The sequence below is a fragment of the Microtus ochrogaster genome, chromosome 7, assembly GCF_000317375.1.
Source record: "Microtus ochrogaster isolate Prairie Vole_2 chromosome 7, MicOch1.0, whole genome shotgun sequence".
Lineage (NCBI taxonomy): Eukaryota > Metazoa > Chordata > Mammalia > Rodentia > Cricetidae > Microtus > Microtus ochrogaster.
In genome coordinates, this window is record NC_022014.1 from 84,700,963 (window position 1) to 84,719,275 (window position 18,313).

Genomic DNA, 18,313 nt, shown 5'->3' on the forward strand with positions numbered 1-18,313 from the left:
ACGCGGTCCTGCACTGCAGGGTGTGGAAGGCAAGCAGTGTGGTCAGATGTAACGTAACATAGGCACTCCTCCACAGCATGGATTGGCTCTCCGTTTCCTTCCTGTCCTTAAACATTTGTTTTCCTGTGCTTGGGCTAAGCTGAATCTCCTTGGATGCAGGGCAGGGCTGTGTGGTCTGTAAGAGGGTCAGCACAGACTTTGCCAAGTCTGGGGAGTCGCTTCACACAGCAGCTTCTCTCAGAAAACATCTGGGGAGAAGAAAGGGGAATCATTTATGTTTCTGCCCTCCTTACAAGAAGTCACAAGATGACTTTTCCTGTAATCTTTTTGTGCTCTTTTTTGTGAGGAACGTCTGAAAAGTAAAAAGGATATGAAGATTGCTGTAGTGATTATTACAAGTCTGGTTTCAGTTTCCTGGTATCCTGCAGTGCCCCAGGGGCAGTTCTAGGCAGCAGGCAGCTCACTCTGGGGCTTGCTACGCAGGTCTCCCCTGAACTGGAGCTCTCTCTGGTGACGTGATTGGGATGGGAGGACAGGGTTCTTGAGTGGCAGGGGAAGGACAGCAGCAGCTCCATCCTGCCCGATTACAAACTCCTAGGAGTGTACAGGGTTCTGGGGTTTGCAGCAGTCCATCGGCCTGTCCCAGGTCTTAGTAAGTCTGTCTTTGGCCTTGCCTCGATGGCTTCTTTCCTACTGAGGAGGGTGTCTCTTAGGGTTTCTTGATTGAAATTCCTTTTCAGGTAGGATTGTAGTAGTAAGAGTCCTGTCCATGAGCTAGTCCTGAGCTAATGGATGGCTCCTTCCCAGCTTCCCTTCCTCTCATTCTTCTTATTCCATCTGTTAAGGTAAGTCCTGGCTGAACTGAGAAGAACTCTGCTCCCAGTGGTCTGGACACTTTCCTAGACTTGGGTTTGGCCATCGGCACTGTTCTTGTTTTGCTCAAAGCCACCGGGCAGATCTGGAGCTGTAGCCAGGGGGCGAGTGCTGCTGCTCAGTAGACTGAAGTGTCCAGAGCTTCTGCAGGCCCAGCAGGGCATCCGGCCAAGACGGGGGTGGGAGGATGAGGGGGTGGCGGGGGGGGGGTGACCCAGATCCTGGCCAGTGGGGCCTGTGCCCATCTCTCAGCCTTACGGGTCTTCGTCTGTGACAAGGCGGGAGGTGGGACATATGAATGGAGCCCTCAGCGCTTCCTGGCAGGCTTTAGGACTCAGGTGTGCCCAAGCTTTTGACTCTGGAACGTGACATTCTTCTTTATGGAGTTTCTGCTCAAGAACCAGCAATTGAATGAACAAAACAAAACAACAATAAAACCCCTCAGTGTTTTAAGTAGTTTTATACTTTTGTGTAGGCCTGAGGCTGCATTTACCACTCTCCCTGGCCGTAAGTGCCCCTTGGGCTGTGGGTTGAACTTGCCTGGTAGGTGGTATACTTGCTTTCTTATTTTAAACAAAACTAAGAATATCAGTGGATTGTATCCACCTATACAGAGTGAGCTGGGCAGCTCTAGAGAGATAGGGCCAAAGTGTGTTAGAAAGTTTCACTGTTGGTGGTTGACTTTCCTGAGAGGGGAGACCTGAAGGCTCAGATGGTGATACCATCACGTAGGTTTTAGTTCTTTATTAAGGTGAAGCCACTCTGACATTCCATAAACTTGGAGACAATTTATTTTGGGGAGTAGGGAGGACAAAAGGTACCTCTTACACCTTTCCCACCAGGTTGGTGAAGGTGAGTGGTGTCTCCCTGAGACGTGCCCTGTGGTGGGAGGCCTGACTGACTCACCCAGAATGTGGCCTGTGGGCAGCTTGTGTAGGGCACATGTTCTCCTGGCTCCTTTGCCTCTGAGCTGTGTGGAACCAGGTTCCTGTGGCTCCTCAAGAGCCTTCAGGGTGAGTGATTGAGGGTGAAAGGCTTTTTGTTTGTTTGTGTCAACAGTCCCTGGTTCTTCCCTCCTGGTGTTGGTTGGCGCCAATGCTCTGTGTCTAAAGGGAAACCTGAAACTCCGAGCAGCGGCTTGCTTTGTCTTTGATTGGGAAACTCAGTTTGGGTTTGTGAACTTGGGCCAAGTCTTGAGGATTCCCACAGTTTTCCTCACCTGCCTGCTCTCCCAGCCCGCCTGGCAGTGCAGCTCAGGAACCTTTTGTGGACAGTTTTGCTGTGCTCATGGCCACAGAGAGAAGTCAGTTATACTGAACATGGACAGATACAATTTAAAAGTTGACGTTAAGATTTCCTTTTTTTTTTTCTCCTCATGCTACACATTAAGAAGAGGGGTGAAAAACCAGGGTCTTGCTGGCCTGGAACTCATCATCTTCCTGTCTCATCTTCCCAGTGCCAGAATCACAGATGTGTACTACTGTGCTTGGCTTGTCCCCTTTCCTTTCTTCGTGTCCTCTTTGGTTTGCTTTGTCTTGTTATTATTGCTCGTTTTTTGTTTGTTTGTTTTTTTTTTTTTTGAGACAGGGTTTCCTCTGTGTAGTCCTGACTGTCCTGGAACTCACTCTGTAGACGAGGCTGGCCTCAAACTCAGAGAAATGCCTGCCTCTGCCTCCCAAGTGCTGGGGTTAGAGGTGTATGCTACCACCACCTGGCTTCAAGTTTGTATGGTTTTGAAAGTAAGAATTAAGCGAGACTCACCCTTCATGGAACTTGTTAGGCATTGCTCTACTTGTTGAAGTTTTAAGTCCCATGGCTATCTTATAGCAGGGAGTAAACACTTTCATTCCCAAGTCTTCAGTATGGTCCATTCATAGAAAATCACACATCGTAGGCTGGTGCCCAGAGTTTTTCTATCCTGTTAACTATCCCAGGTCTTCCCTGGAGGTTCAGGAGACAGCTGTTCTCAAAGAGAGGAAAGCAGCAGTAGACTGAGTGCCCGTGAGGCAGGGTACTTCCTTCTTCTGCAGTGCCTCTGCCTCCCCTAGCTGGCCATGTGCGTATAGTTGCTCAACCCTGCCTGGCCTTGCTAGCTCTGAGCTGTGCCTTGCATGTGTGTGGCACTGCTGGTGACCCCGATATGTTACTATAGATGTCTAAGCTGATGGAAAGTAAAAGTCTATAGGGCCGTAGAGATAAGTCGGTAGCTACAGGTCCCTGGAAGTTCTCTACATTATCGATAATAATAAAGCCAAGTAGGAAGCCGACTGGAAACAAGATACCAGACATACATGCTGCACAGTCTTACACTGTGCGTGAATGTAACATTTGAACAGTAGAAGCAACAGATTTGGGTTTATGTAAAATATTAAAAAATAGTTGCTACATCATTATCATAACATAATCCTTAAGAAGTATCAAGGAGTTCCAGCTGTGACCATATCCTCATTGTGAAGTGGCAACATTAATGAGTAAGGCACAGATTTTTTTCCTTAGAAAATTAAAAGTTTGTATTGTTGCTTCCGTGACTAGGTAGTTCAGGCTAGCCTACACCGGATCATGGGCAGCATACCTGATTGCTGTGTTTGTTGATCCCATGCTTCTTTTTACTGCGTGTTTGACGTTATTTTTAGCCTCTTTTCAGTCTCTCTATGCATACAGAATTTGCCTCTGATAATCTTTGAATCTCGGAACTCTTCTTTAGGATAATTTTCCTTCTTTTGTTAAGGTGTGTAAGTCATTGTCTGAATTTCCTGGGTGTCTGCTCCCCAAGGGCCTAATGGTTGTTTGTGCATGGTCAGGGTAGCTGTCCACATGATTGTACTCAGTATTGGCTACTTGTTTCTGAATTGCAGCATCACCCTAGATATGTGTAGGTATGGATTCCTTATGTCTTCTTTTATGTAGTTATGTTTTGTGTATCTGACTTAGGTTTTTCAATAGTTTGGAAAAATTTTTCCTTAAGTCTTTGGAATTTTCTTATTTCTATTTTCTCTTTCTGTGACTCAACTGGATCCCTTTTTATCTTATTGTGTCTCCTAGGCCTTTTTCTTTCGTATTGTCTATTTTCCTTTTACTTGGACTTTGTATAATTTTTTAGCTTTTATCATCATCAGGTTGTCTTAATTGCTAGATTTTTTTCCTTTGCCAGACTTTGTGTTTTTAATTTAGATACTTGTATATTATGCATAATGAGCTTTAAATTTATATATGTATATTATGGATATTTAGGCATTTTAAATTGTCTGGTCATATTTGATCCTGTCTTATTTGTAGTTTGTTTTAAACTTCATCTTTTATTTAAACAGTTCATGTAATGTTCTGCAAAATTGGAATTGTGTATATATGTGTGTGAATATATATATGTGTGCATAAACATGTGTGCACACACAAGTGTGGGCAGGCCAGAGGGCAATCTTGGGTGTCATTTCTCTGGCGCTTTCCACCTTTTTCTTAAAGATTTTATTTTTTAAGTTGTATATTTGTATACAGGTGCCTGTGGAGGCCAGAAGAAGGTGTTGGATCCCCAGGAACTGGAGTTAGAGGCTGTTGTGAGCCACTTGATGTGGATGCTAGGAGCTAAACTTGAGTCTTGTTCCAGAGTCGTAGGTGCTCTAACCACCGAGCTCTTCAGCCTTCCACCTTGCTTCTGAGACCTGGTTTCCAACTGGTCTGCAGCTCCTCAGCAGGGAGGCTGGCTGCAAAGCAGTCCCCCAGGGATATGTCTGTCTTCATCTCCCCAGCACTGAGATTACAACACACATCACCACGCCTGGCCTCCTCCTCCGTCTTCTTTTTTCTATTTATTTATAAAACATGGGGTTCTGGGGATTGAACTAAGGTCCTCAATCTTGCAAGGCTTTACTTTACTGACTGGGGCATCTTCCAGATCCTCGACTGCTTTAAAGTGAGTAATTCAGTAACATTTGGGATATGTAGGGTTGCACAACCATTGCTTCTGTCTCCTTCCAAGACATTTCTATCACCACAGAAGACACCAGAACACACAGTCTCCCATGGTCTTCCCCAACGTTAACAGCTACCAGTTTGTCTTCTGTCTCTGTGAGTTAGTAAGTCAGAACTTATGCATCTGGTTTCTCTCACTGTTGTTTCCGAACTTCATTCCTTTTAAAGATCAGATACAGTGATGTTTGGGTTGTTTCCTCGTAGTACTGCTGTGGACATTTCTACAGCAGTACTGGTTCAGTTACAGTTTCTCTCTCTTCTGGGTGTACCCCAGATCTCATGACACTCCATCCTCTGTCCGCCAAGTTGTTTTCCATAGTGCAGTATTATCTTATGTCTCTAGGGGTGGTGAAAAAAGAAACCAACCTCTATACCCAGTCTGGTGGGTAGGAAGAGTCTGTTGATGTGCTTTTGACTTGAGTTTCGCTTGGTGACAAGTGATCCTGAGCATCTTCTCATGTCTCGGCTGCTTGTCTATTTGGGCAAATGTCTCTTCAAGAGACATCTGTTTAAGGCTGAGTATGGTAGTACATACATATCATCTCAGCACTCAGAACAGATTCTTTTTCTTTTATTTGGTGATTATTTAATTGGAGTTGGTAATTGTGAAATATGTATTGTTCAGTAAAGTGTCAACATGTCAAGGTGGGCTGTGTCTCAGAGTTTACCATTCATGTGTCTGTAGGAGCCAGGTACATTGTAAAACTCTCTACTTGTGTTCCATAGTTGTCTTGTTTGCCTTTGAAAGTGGGAATCAGCTTAGGGTCAGACTTGAGCTGTGATGCTTGTGAGCACGGGTGCTGCTGCCCTCTTTGGCTCTGTAGTACACTCAAGGGGCCTTGCTACCCATGTCTGTTATTTTAGACACTTTTATGATGTTTTCCATTTGATGACAAAATTAAATGATGGTGTTTATGCCATTTGATGAAAAAAATTACATTTTTTTTTTTTGTATTTCTTCCATGCATGTCATAGCACATATAGAGGTCAGGAGACAACTTTTGGGGTGTTTTCTTTTCTTCTATCATGCAGTCCCCTGGGATAGAACTCAGATAGTTAGGTTTGGGGGCAAAAACCTTTGCCTGCTGAGCCGTCTTGCTCTCCCATTGATGAAAAGTACTTCAGTGAGAAACTTTCACTTGCTGAGCTTGCTTCCACACTGTCCAGTCTTGTCTTCTGTGTTTTTTCGGCCAGCCTTTCCTGGTGGTGGTGCTGGTGTGTGGCCAGTTGATTTTACTAGGGAGTTTACAGCTGATTTTGCTGACTGAAGAACCTGGTTCTAGCACAGGTTAGCTGTGGCAGCATGTCAGACACTGAAACTGCTTCACACAGTTCCAGAGCAGAGAACAGTGGAGAGTACCCTTCATGTGCCTTTGCGGAAGTTCCATGTGTTGGTTCTCTGTTCTCATCGTTGTCTTTGCTGATCCCTGTTGTGTGAAGGGCCTATTATGACCAGATCACTGTAGCTCCTGAGACTCAATTGCTTGCTTTACCCAGACACACTGGGCTTATGGGGATGAGGGGAGGGACTTGAGGCATGTCTAGCTAGTAGATATGAGTGGAATTCTTAGCTTCTGCACGGGAGTCTGGGCTCTGTTCTTGATCCTGAGTCCATAAAGTGTCAGTGTCTTCAAGGCTGTGTTTTCTGTGTCACTTAGCCTTTTGTTACTGTGACAAAGTTCCTGACTTAACAGGAAAGATTTATTATGGCTCAAGTTCCAGACTTCCCGTCCAAGGTTGGCTGGGCCTCTTTCTTTGGCTCAAGGCGAGGCCGAATATCATGGTGGTGCAAGTGTACGGAGGAGGAAGGGTGGCTTGCCTCATGGTAGCTAAGAGGGAGAGAGGGAGGCATTTGACCTCCCAGTATATACCCCCTCACTGACCTATTTCTCCAAAGGATTCTACCTCCTAAACTGCCTCCTCCTCCCGATAATGTCATCACATTAAACATTTGCCAGTGTATTCATCTATTAAATCAGCACTCTCACGATCTGGTCACCTCCCAGTCACTGGCTCCAACATCTGGTTGGACACTTCCAAATTATAGTGGTTTCCCTACTGACTTGGTCTTTTGGAGAAAGTGAGTGCCGTGAAGAATGGATGATGTGCCTTGAGCTGTTCCAGCAGGTGATGGGTAACTGTAGTGAACACAGTGATGGGGGTTAGAGGTTTTAACTGCAGATACCAATTGAGCATCCTTTGGAATTGGTAGCCAAGGATGACTGGCAGGCAGTGTGGTGGTGGAAAGTCTGAGACCTACCCAGTGGGGCTATACCCACCAGGAACTGCATGTCCCCTGTCCGTGGAAATTTGTAGACAAGTGCAGTGGTCACACCAGAACCTCTTCAGTCGGTTAAAGATGGGTGCTAGGCTTGCCCTTAACCACGACTGAGGACTCGCTAGCAGGTTAGATGTGCTCTTTATGACCTTGGGCCAATTGCTTTTTATGGGGTCTTGTGTGTCTCTTGCAACATTGCCTTGGGGCTAGGGCACACCTCTGACAGCACAGTCTCCTGGGATCCTGCCGCCTCTGAAAGAGCTGTGATGTTCCTAGAGGCCAGAGCCAGGGTCATCGTCTTGGGTCATTGGTGGCCTGGGCCTTGGGGTTGGGGACCCTGGCTGTAAGTCAGGTAGAACTGGTCTGACTTCCTGGTTGAGCCTTTAATCCTCCTGGACGCTGTTTTTGCTTCTTTCAAGCCGTGGTCCTCGCCACTCTGTCATTAGCTGTGGGTGTTTTTGTGCCAGTCCCACAGCATCAGCAGGGAGCCACCCTTGGTCCTGGAGGCACCTCCTGCCTCATGGTTGTCCTTCCTCTGTGGTGGCCTGTAGTGGTGGCAGTGGGCAGGAAACTGCTGCCAGGGTGGTAGCTGGAGGAACCAATGGCACAGATACAGAGAGCCACTGGGTATTGTTGAAGACGATCAGGGACTCTGGGAGTGTTTAATTGGCAAAGAACCACTAGGAGCATTAAAAAGACTAATGTAGCACTGGATACAAACTCGGGAAGGCTTGGCCTGGCTGAAGTCAGCTCTTGAGTGTCTTTGAGAGCCAGCAGGTAGACTGGCTGACTGATAACGGAGAAGGTATCGAGTCTTTTTTTGTCAGCCTGGTGGTCTTTTTATGTGCCTTTACTGGGCACCACCAAACTTCTGGCAGAGGGTCCACCTACACCCCAGTGACCTTGTTGTGGTGCCTGTGTGTTTGGGCAGTTGTAAGACTCACATCCCTTTGCCCTCTATTGAGGAGCCTGTGTTCTACTTCCCTGGAAGACTGTACTGGCCTTGCTTGAGTACTCCAAACTGCTTTTGTTTGGACAATATAGGATGGGGTTCATGGGTTGTTGGTGAGTCTGTTGGGGTTCATGGGCTGTTGGTGAATTCATGGAGAACACAGAGAAGGGGAGGCGCAGCTGTGGGAATGCCCGGCTATGGAGCCGTGGTACTATGTGCACACCCTATCATTGGCAAAAGTGGGGTCCATGGCACTGTGTGTACACCCATGGGTAGGTAGGATGGGATCTGTGGGGCTGTGTACACACCTAGTTTGTGGGGGCTGTCATGGGCAGGTGCAGGGAAGTGAAGTCTGTGGCATCGTATGCACGTCCTGTCCAGACAAGTACATTAGCATCCAAGGGGAAGGGGTCTTGAAGACTTACCTATTTGCCCTTCGTTTCAGTTCAGTACAGAAGAGAAACCTCTCATGAGCTGATTTGGGCAGAAGCCTTCATTCATTTTGTCTAGGCCCTAAGTTTAGGCCTCAGTTGGCCTATTCTGATGAAGTGAGGTTTGGTGGGAAGTGAATTGGGGGTGCCCATGGATGTCTGCCATTTCCCTCTGCCAAGACCCTTGTAATATGGAGTGGGGTCTTGCATGTGAAGGTGACTCCTCACTCCGTGGAAAGGGCAGATAGCACAGACCTGTCGTGTTACCTTGGTAGTTGTTCCAGGGTGTGGAACGTGCTTGGGAGGTGCCTGTAACCTTGGACTGAGAGAGAGGCATTGCTGCCTTTGGTTGGCTGGCATGTAAGTAACACCTCCAGGTAGGGTGCTCCTTCTGGAGAGAAGCACACAGCCCCGGGGAAGTGCTGGTGTCCTCCAGTGGGACAGAACATTTGACTTCCTTGTCATCTTGAAAACTTAGGTGCTTACTGTTGGTGTCTTCTGCCAGCCCTCTGGAATACTTGGGGGCACAAGGGGACTCCTGCCGCCTATCCTCTCTGTTACCCTAACCATGTGGGCTCTTTTGTTTAGTTTGTTTAGAAAGCTGTTTTGTTTAGTTTTGCTTTCTATTTTTTAAGTCAGGGTTCATTCAGTAGCTTAGGCTGACCCAGAACTCGCGGAAATCCTTTTGTCTCCGCTTTCTGAGTGCTGGTTTTACAGGTGTGAGCTGTCAAGCCTGGCTTCACATGGAAGCTTTGCTGTGTGTACGGGGACAAAAGAGTGTTGCTGTGTTCTCTCAGACATCTGTGAATGTAGCTTAGTGGAGGTTTTGCTGGTGTCCTCATTCCTAACCATGACCTATGCCTTTGGCCTTTCCATCCGGACACCCGCTAGACCTTGCTCAGTCAGTATGACTTCTCAGAGTTTTGTGCTTTTCTTGATGTAGTTTTAGTTCTGTTGGGCTTGTGTTCCCTCAGTATTGTTCTTTTTCTTTTTTCTTTTTTTGGATTTTTCAAGACAGGGTTTCTCCGTAGCTTTTGGTTCCTGTCCTGGAACTAGCTCTTATAGACCAGGCTGGCCTCGAACTCACAGAGATCCACCTGCCTCTGCCTCCTGAGTGCTGGGATTAAAGGCGTGCGCCACCACCGCCCGGCTCCTCAGTATTGTTCCTTTATTTCACCTCTGTTCTCTACTCCCTGTTACATCCATCAAGAACGTGGTGTTTATGGGTGCCCCGTACTTCTTACTAGGTGTTCTGTGGATTTCATCTGACTATCCAGCCGGTGGGGATGGAAGAGAAGGCACGTGTCTCACCTGTGTGTTTCTTGTCATTGTTCCCGGAGAACCTGAAGCACCCAGAAGGCTGGTGTGGTGGGTTGGGCCTCCCCTAGTGAGACTTCACCTGAAGTTGGAAATATCTTCCGTAACTGAGTTTCTTTGAGGGAAGCACCCATGGAATGAAGGACACTGCCAAGCTGGTAACTGTGTGCCTGTCTGTCGGAGTTTCTCATGGGGACTTAGGGATACCTGCCTGGGCTCTGTGATGGATGGGCCTTGGCTCTCCGCTGGACAGCTGGAGGGTTTCTTGTTGGTTGGAGGGTTTCTAGGACCCACATGAATGCAGAACCCTTTTCTGGATTAAGTGTGGACTTAATGTAGTATCTGCTGGATACTATACCTGAAGTGCCCTTGGAGAGAGCAGAGCCAGGTGATTTCTGTCCTGCAGCACTGGGCATGGAAAAGTGCACTCCCCAAGTGTGGGTGAGCTGTCCCTGGCTCTTCAAGGACAGGCCAGACCCACAAGTCTATGCCTCCCTTGCTGCACAGTTGAGGATCCCATAGCCATAGGCAAGATGCTGCTGCCGCAGGTTAGTGAGAGGCCTCTGGGGCCGTTCTGCCAGGGCCTGCAGGGAATTAACCCACAGGTCTGTGCTATGTGCACCATTCTTCCTGTCTCCAGCATATTCAAGGGACATTTTTCCCTGAGCAAGTTGGACTACATTCTTAAAGACAGTACACTGGCTGTTGGTACAAGGGGCAGGTCCTGCAGCCACACCTGATCCCGGAAGCTCAGGTTCTGTGGGCATGGCTCTACTCATGGGATATTAGATAGGTCAGGGTATTGAATTGGACACAGCTTGGGAGACACTGCTCTCTGTGATGTGTCTGTTCATGGCCAGCATTGCCTGATTTTTAGCCTCCTAGGTTGCATTGGAAGACTTGATTTTTTTTTTTTCATACTCCTCTCTTAGGACTGCTCAGGCCATTGTGTACCTCCATCTCTGCAACCCCTTTTATCATCGAGTTTGAATTGGGAAGGTCGAGTAAAGCCTGGGGTTTGCACTAGACACACCTCAGGAACCTGCACAATCCATGATTGCCCAACGTGATGACTTGTTTTAAATTAGTGTGGCTGAGTGGCTGTCAGGAGATGTAACTGAGTGGTGACTTTTATGGGCTGGTTGCTTCTGCATCTGCAGAGGATGCCCGAGTCCTTGCGTTCCTGGCTTATGGGCTCTACAGACCCCATAGGGAGGAATGTGGGGCTTTGGGGTTAAATCGCTTCTCTCACCTGGAGGCTGCTTCTTCCTTAGGCAGCCCGTGTTAAACAAACGACATGCTGTCTAGAGAGAAGGGTGTTCAAATTACCTTGCTGGACTCCAAGTTGCCAAAAGGAAGCCCTCTGGGGGTATGATATATATTTGACATGCATTTGCAGTTTGTAATTGGAACCATGAGAAAGGTTTTTGTTCAAAGCTATTGAACAGTTTCCTTATTTTTTAAACCTGTTGAATCTGGAAAGTGCTGTTTCTGAATTTCTGTCTGATAATGACTATAAAGGTTGAGAGCAAAGAGTTTCCTGTTCCAAACCACCTCCTCCTTCCCCGAAGCCCAGATTTGTGAGTGCTCATTGCCTTTCTTGCCCAGGAGGTCATCCACAGAGGTGCCCTTCTTAGGAGCGGCAGAAGCGGGCCCAGCCTGTCTTCTCATGCCAGGCCGCCGCTCTCACTTGCCTCAGTGGCCTTAGTCTGGCTTCCCTATTTTTAGATACAGTATCTGCCGTTGCTGTCTTTCCCAAACCGTTCAGCTCCTTTCTGGGCCAGCCTCCACTTAGCAGCCGGCCATTGGTGGCCATTGCCTCACGCCACATGGTCTGTCAGCTCCCGGTGTTTGCTGTGCCTCTGTGGAGGATGCTTTTCATCTTTCTCAGCAGGAGAAAGGCCAGGATGCTGTCTCTGAAAACTGCTGACTGGGCTGCAGGCCAGAGGAGGGAGAGGCCAGTCAGGTCTTTGCTGAGCAACATTGGCACTGTGGCTGGCTGTAGGGCCCGAAGCCCTAGTGAGCTTTGCTTTCTGCTTTTCTAACTTAGAATTGTAGAAGAACACATGCACGGGAGGCCCAGCATGTTGTGACATCTGAAGGTCCTCACCCTAGCTGGAGACAGGCAAGATGTGAGTGTGTTCTCAGGGCCTACAGCTCCCGCAGCCTCTCAGGCAGTCTGGGTAGTTGGAGCCACCAGGTATCCTCCGAACAGTAAGTAGGGTCACACCCTGACAAAGTCTGTCAAGGTGTCCTGTTGGTGGATATAGACCCATTCCTTGAGTTTCCTGTGACTGGCTATGTCAGTAGTCTCTGAGAAGGGCTAGTTTCCACAGTTATCTCACTTCAACGTGGGGACAGAAACCTGGGCTCTCTGGCCAGGCTGGGCACTGCAGTGTGTGTGGTACGTGTCTCTCTGGGGAGGCATCGCGTCTGTGTAGGAGAGAAGTGAAGTGGACATGGAGAGTCCTGACACGGCTGCTTACAATCATCTGTCTGGAAATTGGTTTTGTCCTATGGAGTGATACGTTGACAGCACATTCAGATTTCCCTGAGGCCAGAGGCTGGCCGGCCGGCCTTGCCCAGAGCGTCCAGGCTCTGGAGCCCCAGGGACTCGAGCTGGCAGTGACACCACATATACGAACACTACCCTCCCACAGGTGCCACAGCCAATTTTCCTGACATTGTTTGCTCCCTAGTGGGCAGCCCTGTTAATTAACAGAGTGTGAATTTGAGCTGTATACTGGCAAACTGGGAGCAGTTCCAGGTCAGTCAGGCCTGTTTCAGTAGAACAGCTGACAACTTTTTTCAGCTTTGCCCATTGGATATAGGTAAGTCGAGATGATCGTAGTTATAATTCCTAGTCCACAGCAGCCATGGTGGTTTTCTTTTGCTGGGTTTATATTTAACCGTCAGCACTATATTTGGGGAAACATCGGGTGTGTACAGGAGTAATAGTCTGTCAGATACTGGGTTTGCTTCTGGCTTGATGCTTCCTGCTCCAAAGAGTCTGCCTGCTGATGTTCCTCTTCCCTGGGGTGCAGAGGAACCCTGTAGGGTACGGGAGTCTCTGGGACATACTTAGGAATGATCTAGCATGGGAAACAGGTTACCCAAAGCCAGCCCAGCTCCAGGGAGAGGTCTTGCCTTCACTGTTAGAAGCCTTACTAATGCCAGGCTTTGTGCAAGCCCGTGGGAGGCCTGTCCCTTTCTGAATGGAGATGGGGGTCTGGTAGATGAGAAAAGGAGGAGAGGAGGGAGGGGAAACTGATTGGTATGTAAAATAAATGAAAAAAAGTTATTTAAATTTAAAAAAAAGCATGATCCTCACTGGAGCCAGCCTTTGTAACCACAGGGTGTTTCTGGTTTGTTGGGAGATGGCACTGGGCTGAGTTCTTGAAATATAGGAGCTGCTTCTGTGGACAGGGCCAACTCGGAGATTGGCTGTGAAGAGACCTTGGGATGACCACTTACTGGGCCCACACTATCCCCAAGACTTCATTGTAGCCACTTACATGAAAAACTGTTGGGAAGATGGGCTCTGTGTTGGACATCTAGAGGGACATCTGTCCCAAGTCAGGGGATAGGCTTTATATGGTGTTCTTAGCAGGACCACGCTGGGTAACCTAGCATCTGCATGAGGCCGCAATGCACACTGCGTTGCTTCCCTTAGGATGTATGTGTCCAGGCCTCTTGTCCATCACTTGTCCTGTGCACACTTTACAGCTTCCCTGAAATACCACAGCTATATGAAGCATATTCCATTGATCCATAACTACGTTTGATATTTATATAGAAAAACCCTTAGAATCAAAATAGTAGAGATTTGGTTTTATAACATTGATCTTCAAGATTTTTTTTTTTTTGGCCTATATTTACTCCTAGGTGCTATTTTCTGGTTGACAATCGCACATGCAGGAGATGGGTACCTCCCCAAAACACACCTTAGTGGTGCCATTCTTCCCACTATTGTGGACACAGGGTTGGCACTCATGTATGGTCAGGATGTAGAATACGCGGGTGGGGTTTCTGAGGGCAGCATGCATGCCATCCCTTTGGAGTCCCTGGGCACCGTCATGTTCTCTGTGTCTGCTGCTGCTCTTTAATGAACTCCTTTGATTTGTCTGCCAGCTGTGAATCTTACCTTGATGGCCTTCGGTGTTTGTGGCCAGCTTCTGCAAGTAAGGGTGATCACTGAACCCCAGTTGCTTTGGAACCTCCTGCCATGTTATTGGACACATGGCCATGGGTGCTGCTAGAACTATGATCCCAGCAGGATATTCCTCCGTCCCTCTTTAGGTATGGCGCTGGGAATTGAACCCAGGCCCTCACACATTCTAGGCCCCTATGGGCTCTCCCACTGAGCCATATTACTAGTCCTCCAGCCCTGTTTTAAACACATTGTTAAAGTACCAGTGAGAGCTGTTTAGCATTCCTTGCTGCAGAATGGCTATCTATCTGGGTGGGATCAAGAAACTGGGACTTTAGCATGCTCTTTTAGAAAGTCCATTCACCTTTGCATTGTAAAAATCAAGTTTTTTCTTAAGTTTTTCTCTGTTGCATTTTCCATTACCACTTTTAAGAGTCTTTTAAAAATTAACTCTCAGTCTTCTTATTAAATTAAATTCCGGACTGTTGGGGTGGCTTAGATAAAGGCATTTACTATCAGCCCTGACAACCAGCGTTTGCTCCATGGATCTCTCACATGGTGGAAGGAGAGAACTAATTCTGAAGGTTGTTCTCTGCCCTCCACACGTGCACAGCACGCGTGTACCCACCCACAACCCTCCTACACACAGTAAATAAATTTCTTACATGATTCAGTAAATATAATGTTTAACTTTTAAGAAGTGTTCAATCTTGAATAGGCAACTCTCCACAAATACATGAGTACACAGAACAGATACAGTAACATTTGTTTTTATTATTTTTTGTATGGTGTGTGTATGTGTGTGTGTGTGTGTGTGTGTGTGTGTGTGCCTGTGCACACATTATGTGTGTTTGTGGAGGCCAGAGGTCAATTTTGGGTGTCTTCTTTATTTATTTTGTTTTTTGTTTGTTTGTTTTCCAAGACAGTTTCTCTATGTTGCCATGGCTGTCCTGGAACTTGCTCTGTAGACCAGACTGTTCTTGAACTCACAGAGATTCGCTTGCTTCTGCCTTTTAGGCACTGGAATTAAGGGCGTGCACCACCACTGCCTGGCTCTACTTTATTTTTTAATATAAGGTTCTTCACTCAGTCTGGAATTGCACCTATTTGACGAGATTAGCTGTCCAGCAAGTCCTCTTATCCCGGCCTCTCCAGTGCTAGGGTGAGACACTGCCTGGCTTTTTACGTGTGGACTGGGGATCTGAACTTAGGTCCTCAGTGTTGCATGGCAAACACTTTACTGACTGAGCTGTTTGCTCAGTCCTTATTTAATTGATTATTTGTGGGCATATGACTGTTGTGCACAGTATAATTTTATTTATCAATTCTTCCCTTGATGAATACCCAGGTTGGTTCTATAACTTAGCTATTTTGGACAGTGCTACAAATAAACATTGGTGAATGTTCTGGACGTGGTGCCAGACACCTTTAATCCCAGCAGTTGTGAAACTGAGGCAGGCTAGCCTAACTTGATCTACATAGCAACTTCCAGGCCAACTAGAGCTACACAGTGAGACCCTGTCTCGTATAAAACAAAACAAAAAACGTTGATGAACAAGTATCTTTGTGATATGTTAACCTAGGTCCTTGAAGTAAATACCCAGGAATGCTATAAATTTAATGTTCCAGCATTCTTGAACACATCTTAAAATGCTCTCACCTCCTTATATCAACTGCTGTGTGTGTGCGTGTGTCTGTTCTCCGTATGTATGTATGTCTCTTACTCTGTCTCTGTGTGTGCATGTATATCAGTTACTTGGTTGTATATTTTCACCAGAACCAGAAGAAGAATTCATGTGTCCTTATCTCTTGGCTACTATAGACGCTTCAGATGGTGAAACAGATAATCCTGTGCACATAGGACCACTAGGACTGGCTTCTGTGTCTGGATCCTCAGCCCTGGGACTTCCAGAGCCCCTCTCTGGTCCAGGCCCCCTCTCTGGTCCAGGCTCTGTGGTGTCTCCACCCTTTCCTGAGGTTGTTGAAATCTTGTCCTGTGGCTTCACATCCTTCTGCCACACTTGTGGGTGTCACCATCACTCTCCATAAATGCATGACCCTTTCTATCCTGGTGTGAGCTTCTGAGATTTGCACGCTCTTGGTATGGCCACAAACTTGGGAGCCTGGTTGTGGTTATTGCTTTGAAGAACCATCATTTCTTTGTGTGATTCTTGGGAAACTAAAAAATTCCTCTTTACCTTTGAGCTGGTGGACTTCTTTCATTTCAGGGGTTTGTTTTGAGCAGATTTTGATTTTTTTTCCTTTTTCAATTTTTAAATTGATTTTATTGAGCTGTACATTTTTCTCTGCTCCCCTCTCTTTCTCTCCCCTCCCCTTCCACCCTGTCCCATGGCCCCCATGCTCCCAATTTACTCAGGAGATCTTGTCTTTTTTTACTTCCCATGTACATTAGATCCACATATACCTCTCTTAAGGTCCTCTTTGTTGTCTAGGTTCTCTGGGATTGTGAATTGTAGACTGGTTTTCTTTGCTTTATGTCTAAAAACCACTTATTGTGAGTAGGTATGATATTTGTCTTTCTGGGTCTGGGTTACCTCACTCAATATGATATTTTCTAGCTCCATTTATTTGCCTGCAAATTTCAAATTGTCATTTTTTTCTGCTGTGTAGTACTCCATTTTGTAAATGTACCACATTTTCCTTATCCATTCTCTGGTCGAGGGGCATCTAGGTTGTTTCCAGGTTGCTGCTATGAACATAGATGAACACATGTCCTTGTGGTGCGATTGACAGGTTTTGATTCTCGTAGGTCTGTACATGGCCTGTCTCTGACCCTGCCTCATGATGTGCCACCAGTTGCTCTTTGCTTTTGTCTTCTGCCAGTTGTCACAGTGATCCTGAAGGCACTGACCTACGATGAGAAGCGGGGCGCCTGCAGCGTGGGCGCCAACGTCAGGGATGCCGCCTGCTACGTGTGCTGGGCTTTTGCACGCGCCTATGAGCCTCAGGAGTTGACTCCTTTCGTGACTGCCATTTCCAGGTAAAGCCTGTTGGTTGTGCTGAGGGATGATGGTGCCATGAAGGAGATTTACCTCAGGCAAACGTCCCATCTGCCTTAAACTGCTCTCCTCAGATAACCCGTTCTCAACAACTACCTGCCAGTCCCAGCATTGCTGGAATCTTGTGGAATGGGACATGATGTGGGATTTCCCTCTGTGTGCTATGATTACCATTGATTAATAAAGAACTGCTTTGAGCCTATGGCAGGGCAGAACAGAACTAGGCAGGGAAAGCTAGGCTGAATGCTGGGAGAAAGAGGGCGGAGTCAGGGAGAAGCCATGTAGCCCCGCGGAGTCCGATGGAACTTCGCTGGTAGGCCTTTGCTGATGGGCCACGACCTCGTGGTGATGCACAGATTAATGGAGATGGGTTAAATTGAGATGTAAGAGTAAGCCAATAAGATGCTAGAGCCTAGTGGACCAAGCAGTTTCTGTGTGATTATTTAGGGGCTAAGCAGCTGGAAACCAACAAGCGGCCTCCTTACAACAGGGGCAGGATCTGCTGGGTGGGGAGATAGGGTTCCAAGCACCACTGTCCAGGAAAACAAATGGGTTCTGGGTCCCACTTCAGGGAGATGCCATGGAACCGAGTAAAGCTCAGTCACTAGAATACCATGGAACCCCTTCTGCTAGTGACTCTGGAGCCTCCAGCAGCTGTCCCACAGTGTGCTGAGGACAGAGCAAACCATAGGCCTTGTCCTAGTGAGCATGAATAGACTTTGACAGAGAGGACCCATTATGATGTTCACACCATGATAAATACAATGAGCTGCTTGGCATCCTCCCTTGACTTCCCAGAAAGGAACAGAATGAAGCTCAAACTCAGAGAAAGTTGGTTCCCCCTCCCACCCCAGTGTTGTGTGCCAATTTCTGCTCAAAACTGAAGAGACACTTGTACTGAGGGCCCATTTGTCCTGCATCTTTCAAAGGAATAGGAAAAAGAAAAAAAAATACTGAAAGTCAGGCAGAAAAGCCCTGGTACTATCCCAGAGGCATGGAGCTCCAGAAGCCACTAAACTCGTATTTAGAGCCTACAGACCCAAGCTACTACCCCTGCACGTGGGACTGTACTCTTCCATGGCCAGAGGTACTGGAGTCTGGTGACCCAGCACCCGTCACTCCACTTCTAAGGATGCTTCCGTGCCTCACAGAGGTCTCCAATACTGTTTATATCACAAGTTGCTGAATGAAAGTTCAAGTCTACTGGTCACACAACTTAGGAAATCAGGACAGACAAAATCAGCCTCAGAAAAAAAAAAAACAAAACAAACAGATATTTCTACATTCCAGAACTCTGAAAGTGTGAGCCTGGACCCCAAGTATCAT

At 47.1% G+C, this 18,313-nt stretch overlaps 1 protein-coding gene across 1 annotated transcript in view; it reads left to right on the plus strand.

Moving 5' to 3' along the window:
- Tbcd (tubulin folding cofactor D) overlaps positions 1 to 18,313 on the plus strand; it is a 104,213-nt gene that overhangs the window by 23,409 nt on the left and 62,491 nt on the right. Inside the window, exon 4 of the mRNA XM_005350959.2 lies at positions 16,812 to 16,968. Within this exon, the coding sequence (XP_005351016.1) occupies positions 16,812 to 16,968 (157 nt within the window). The remainder of the gene's footprint in view (positions 1 to 16,811; positions 16,969 to 18,313) is intronic.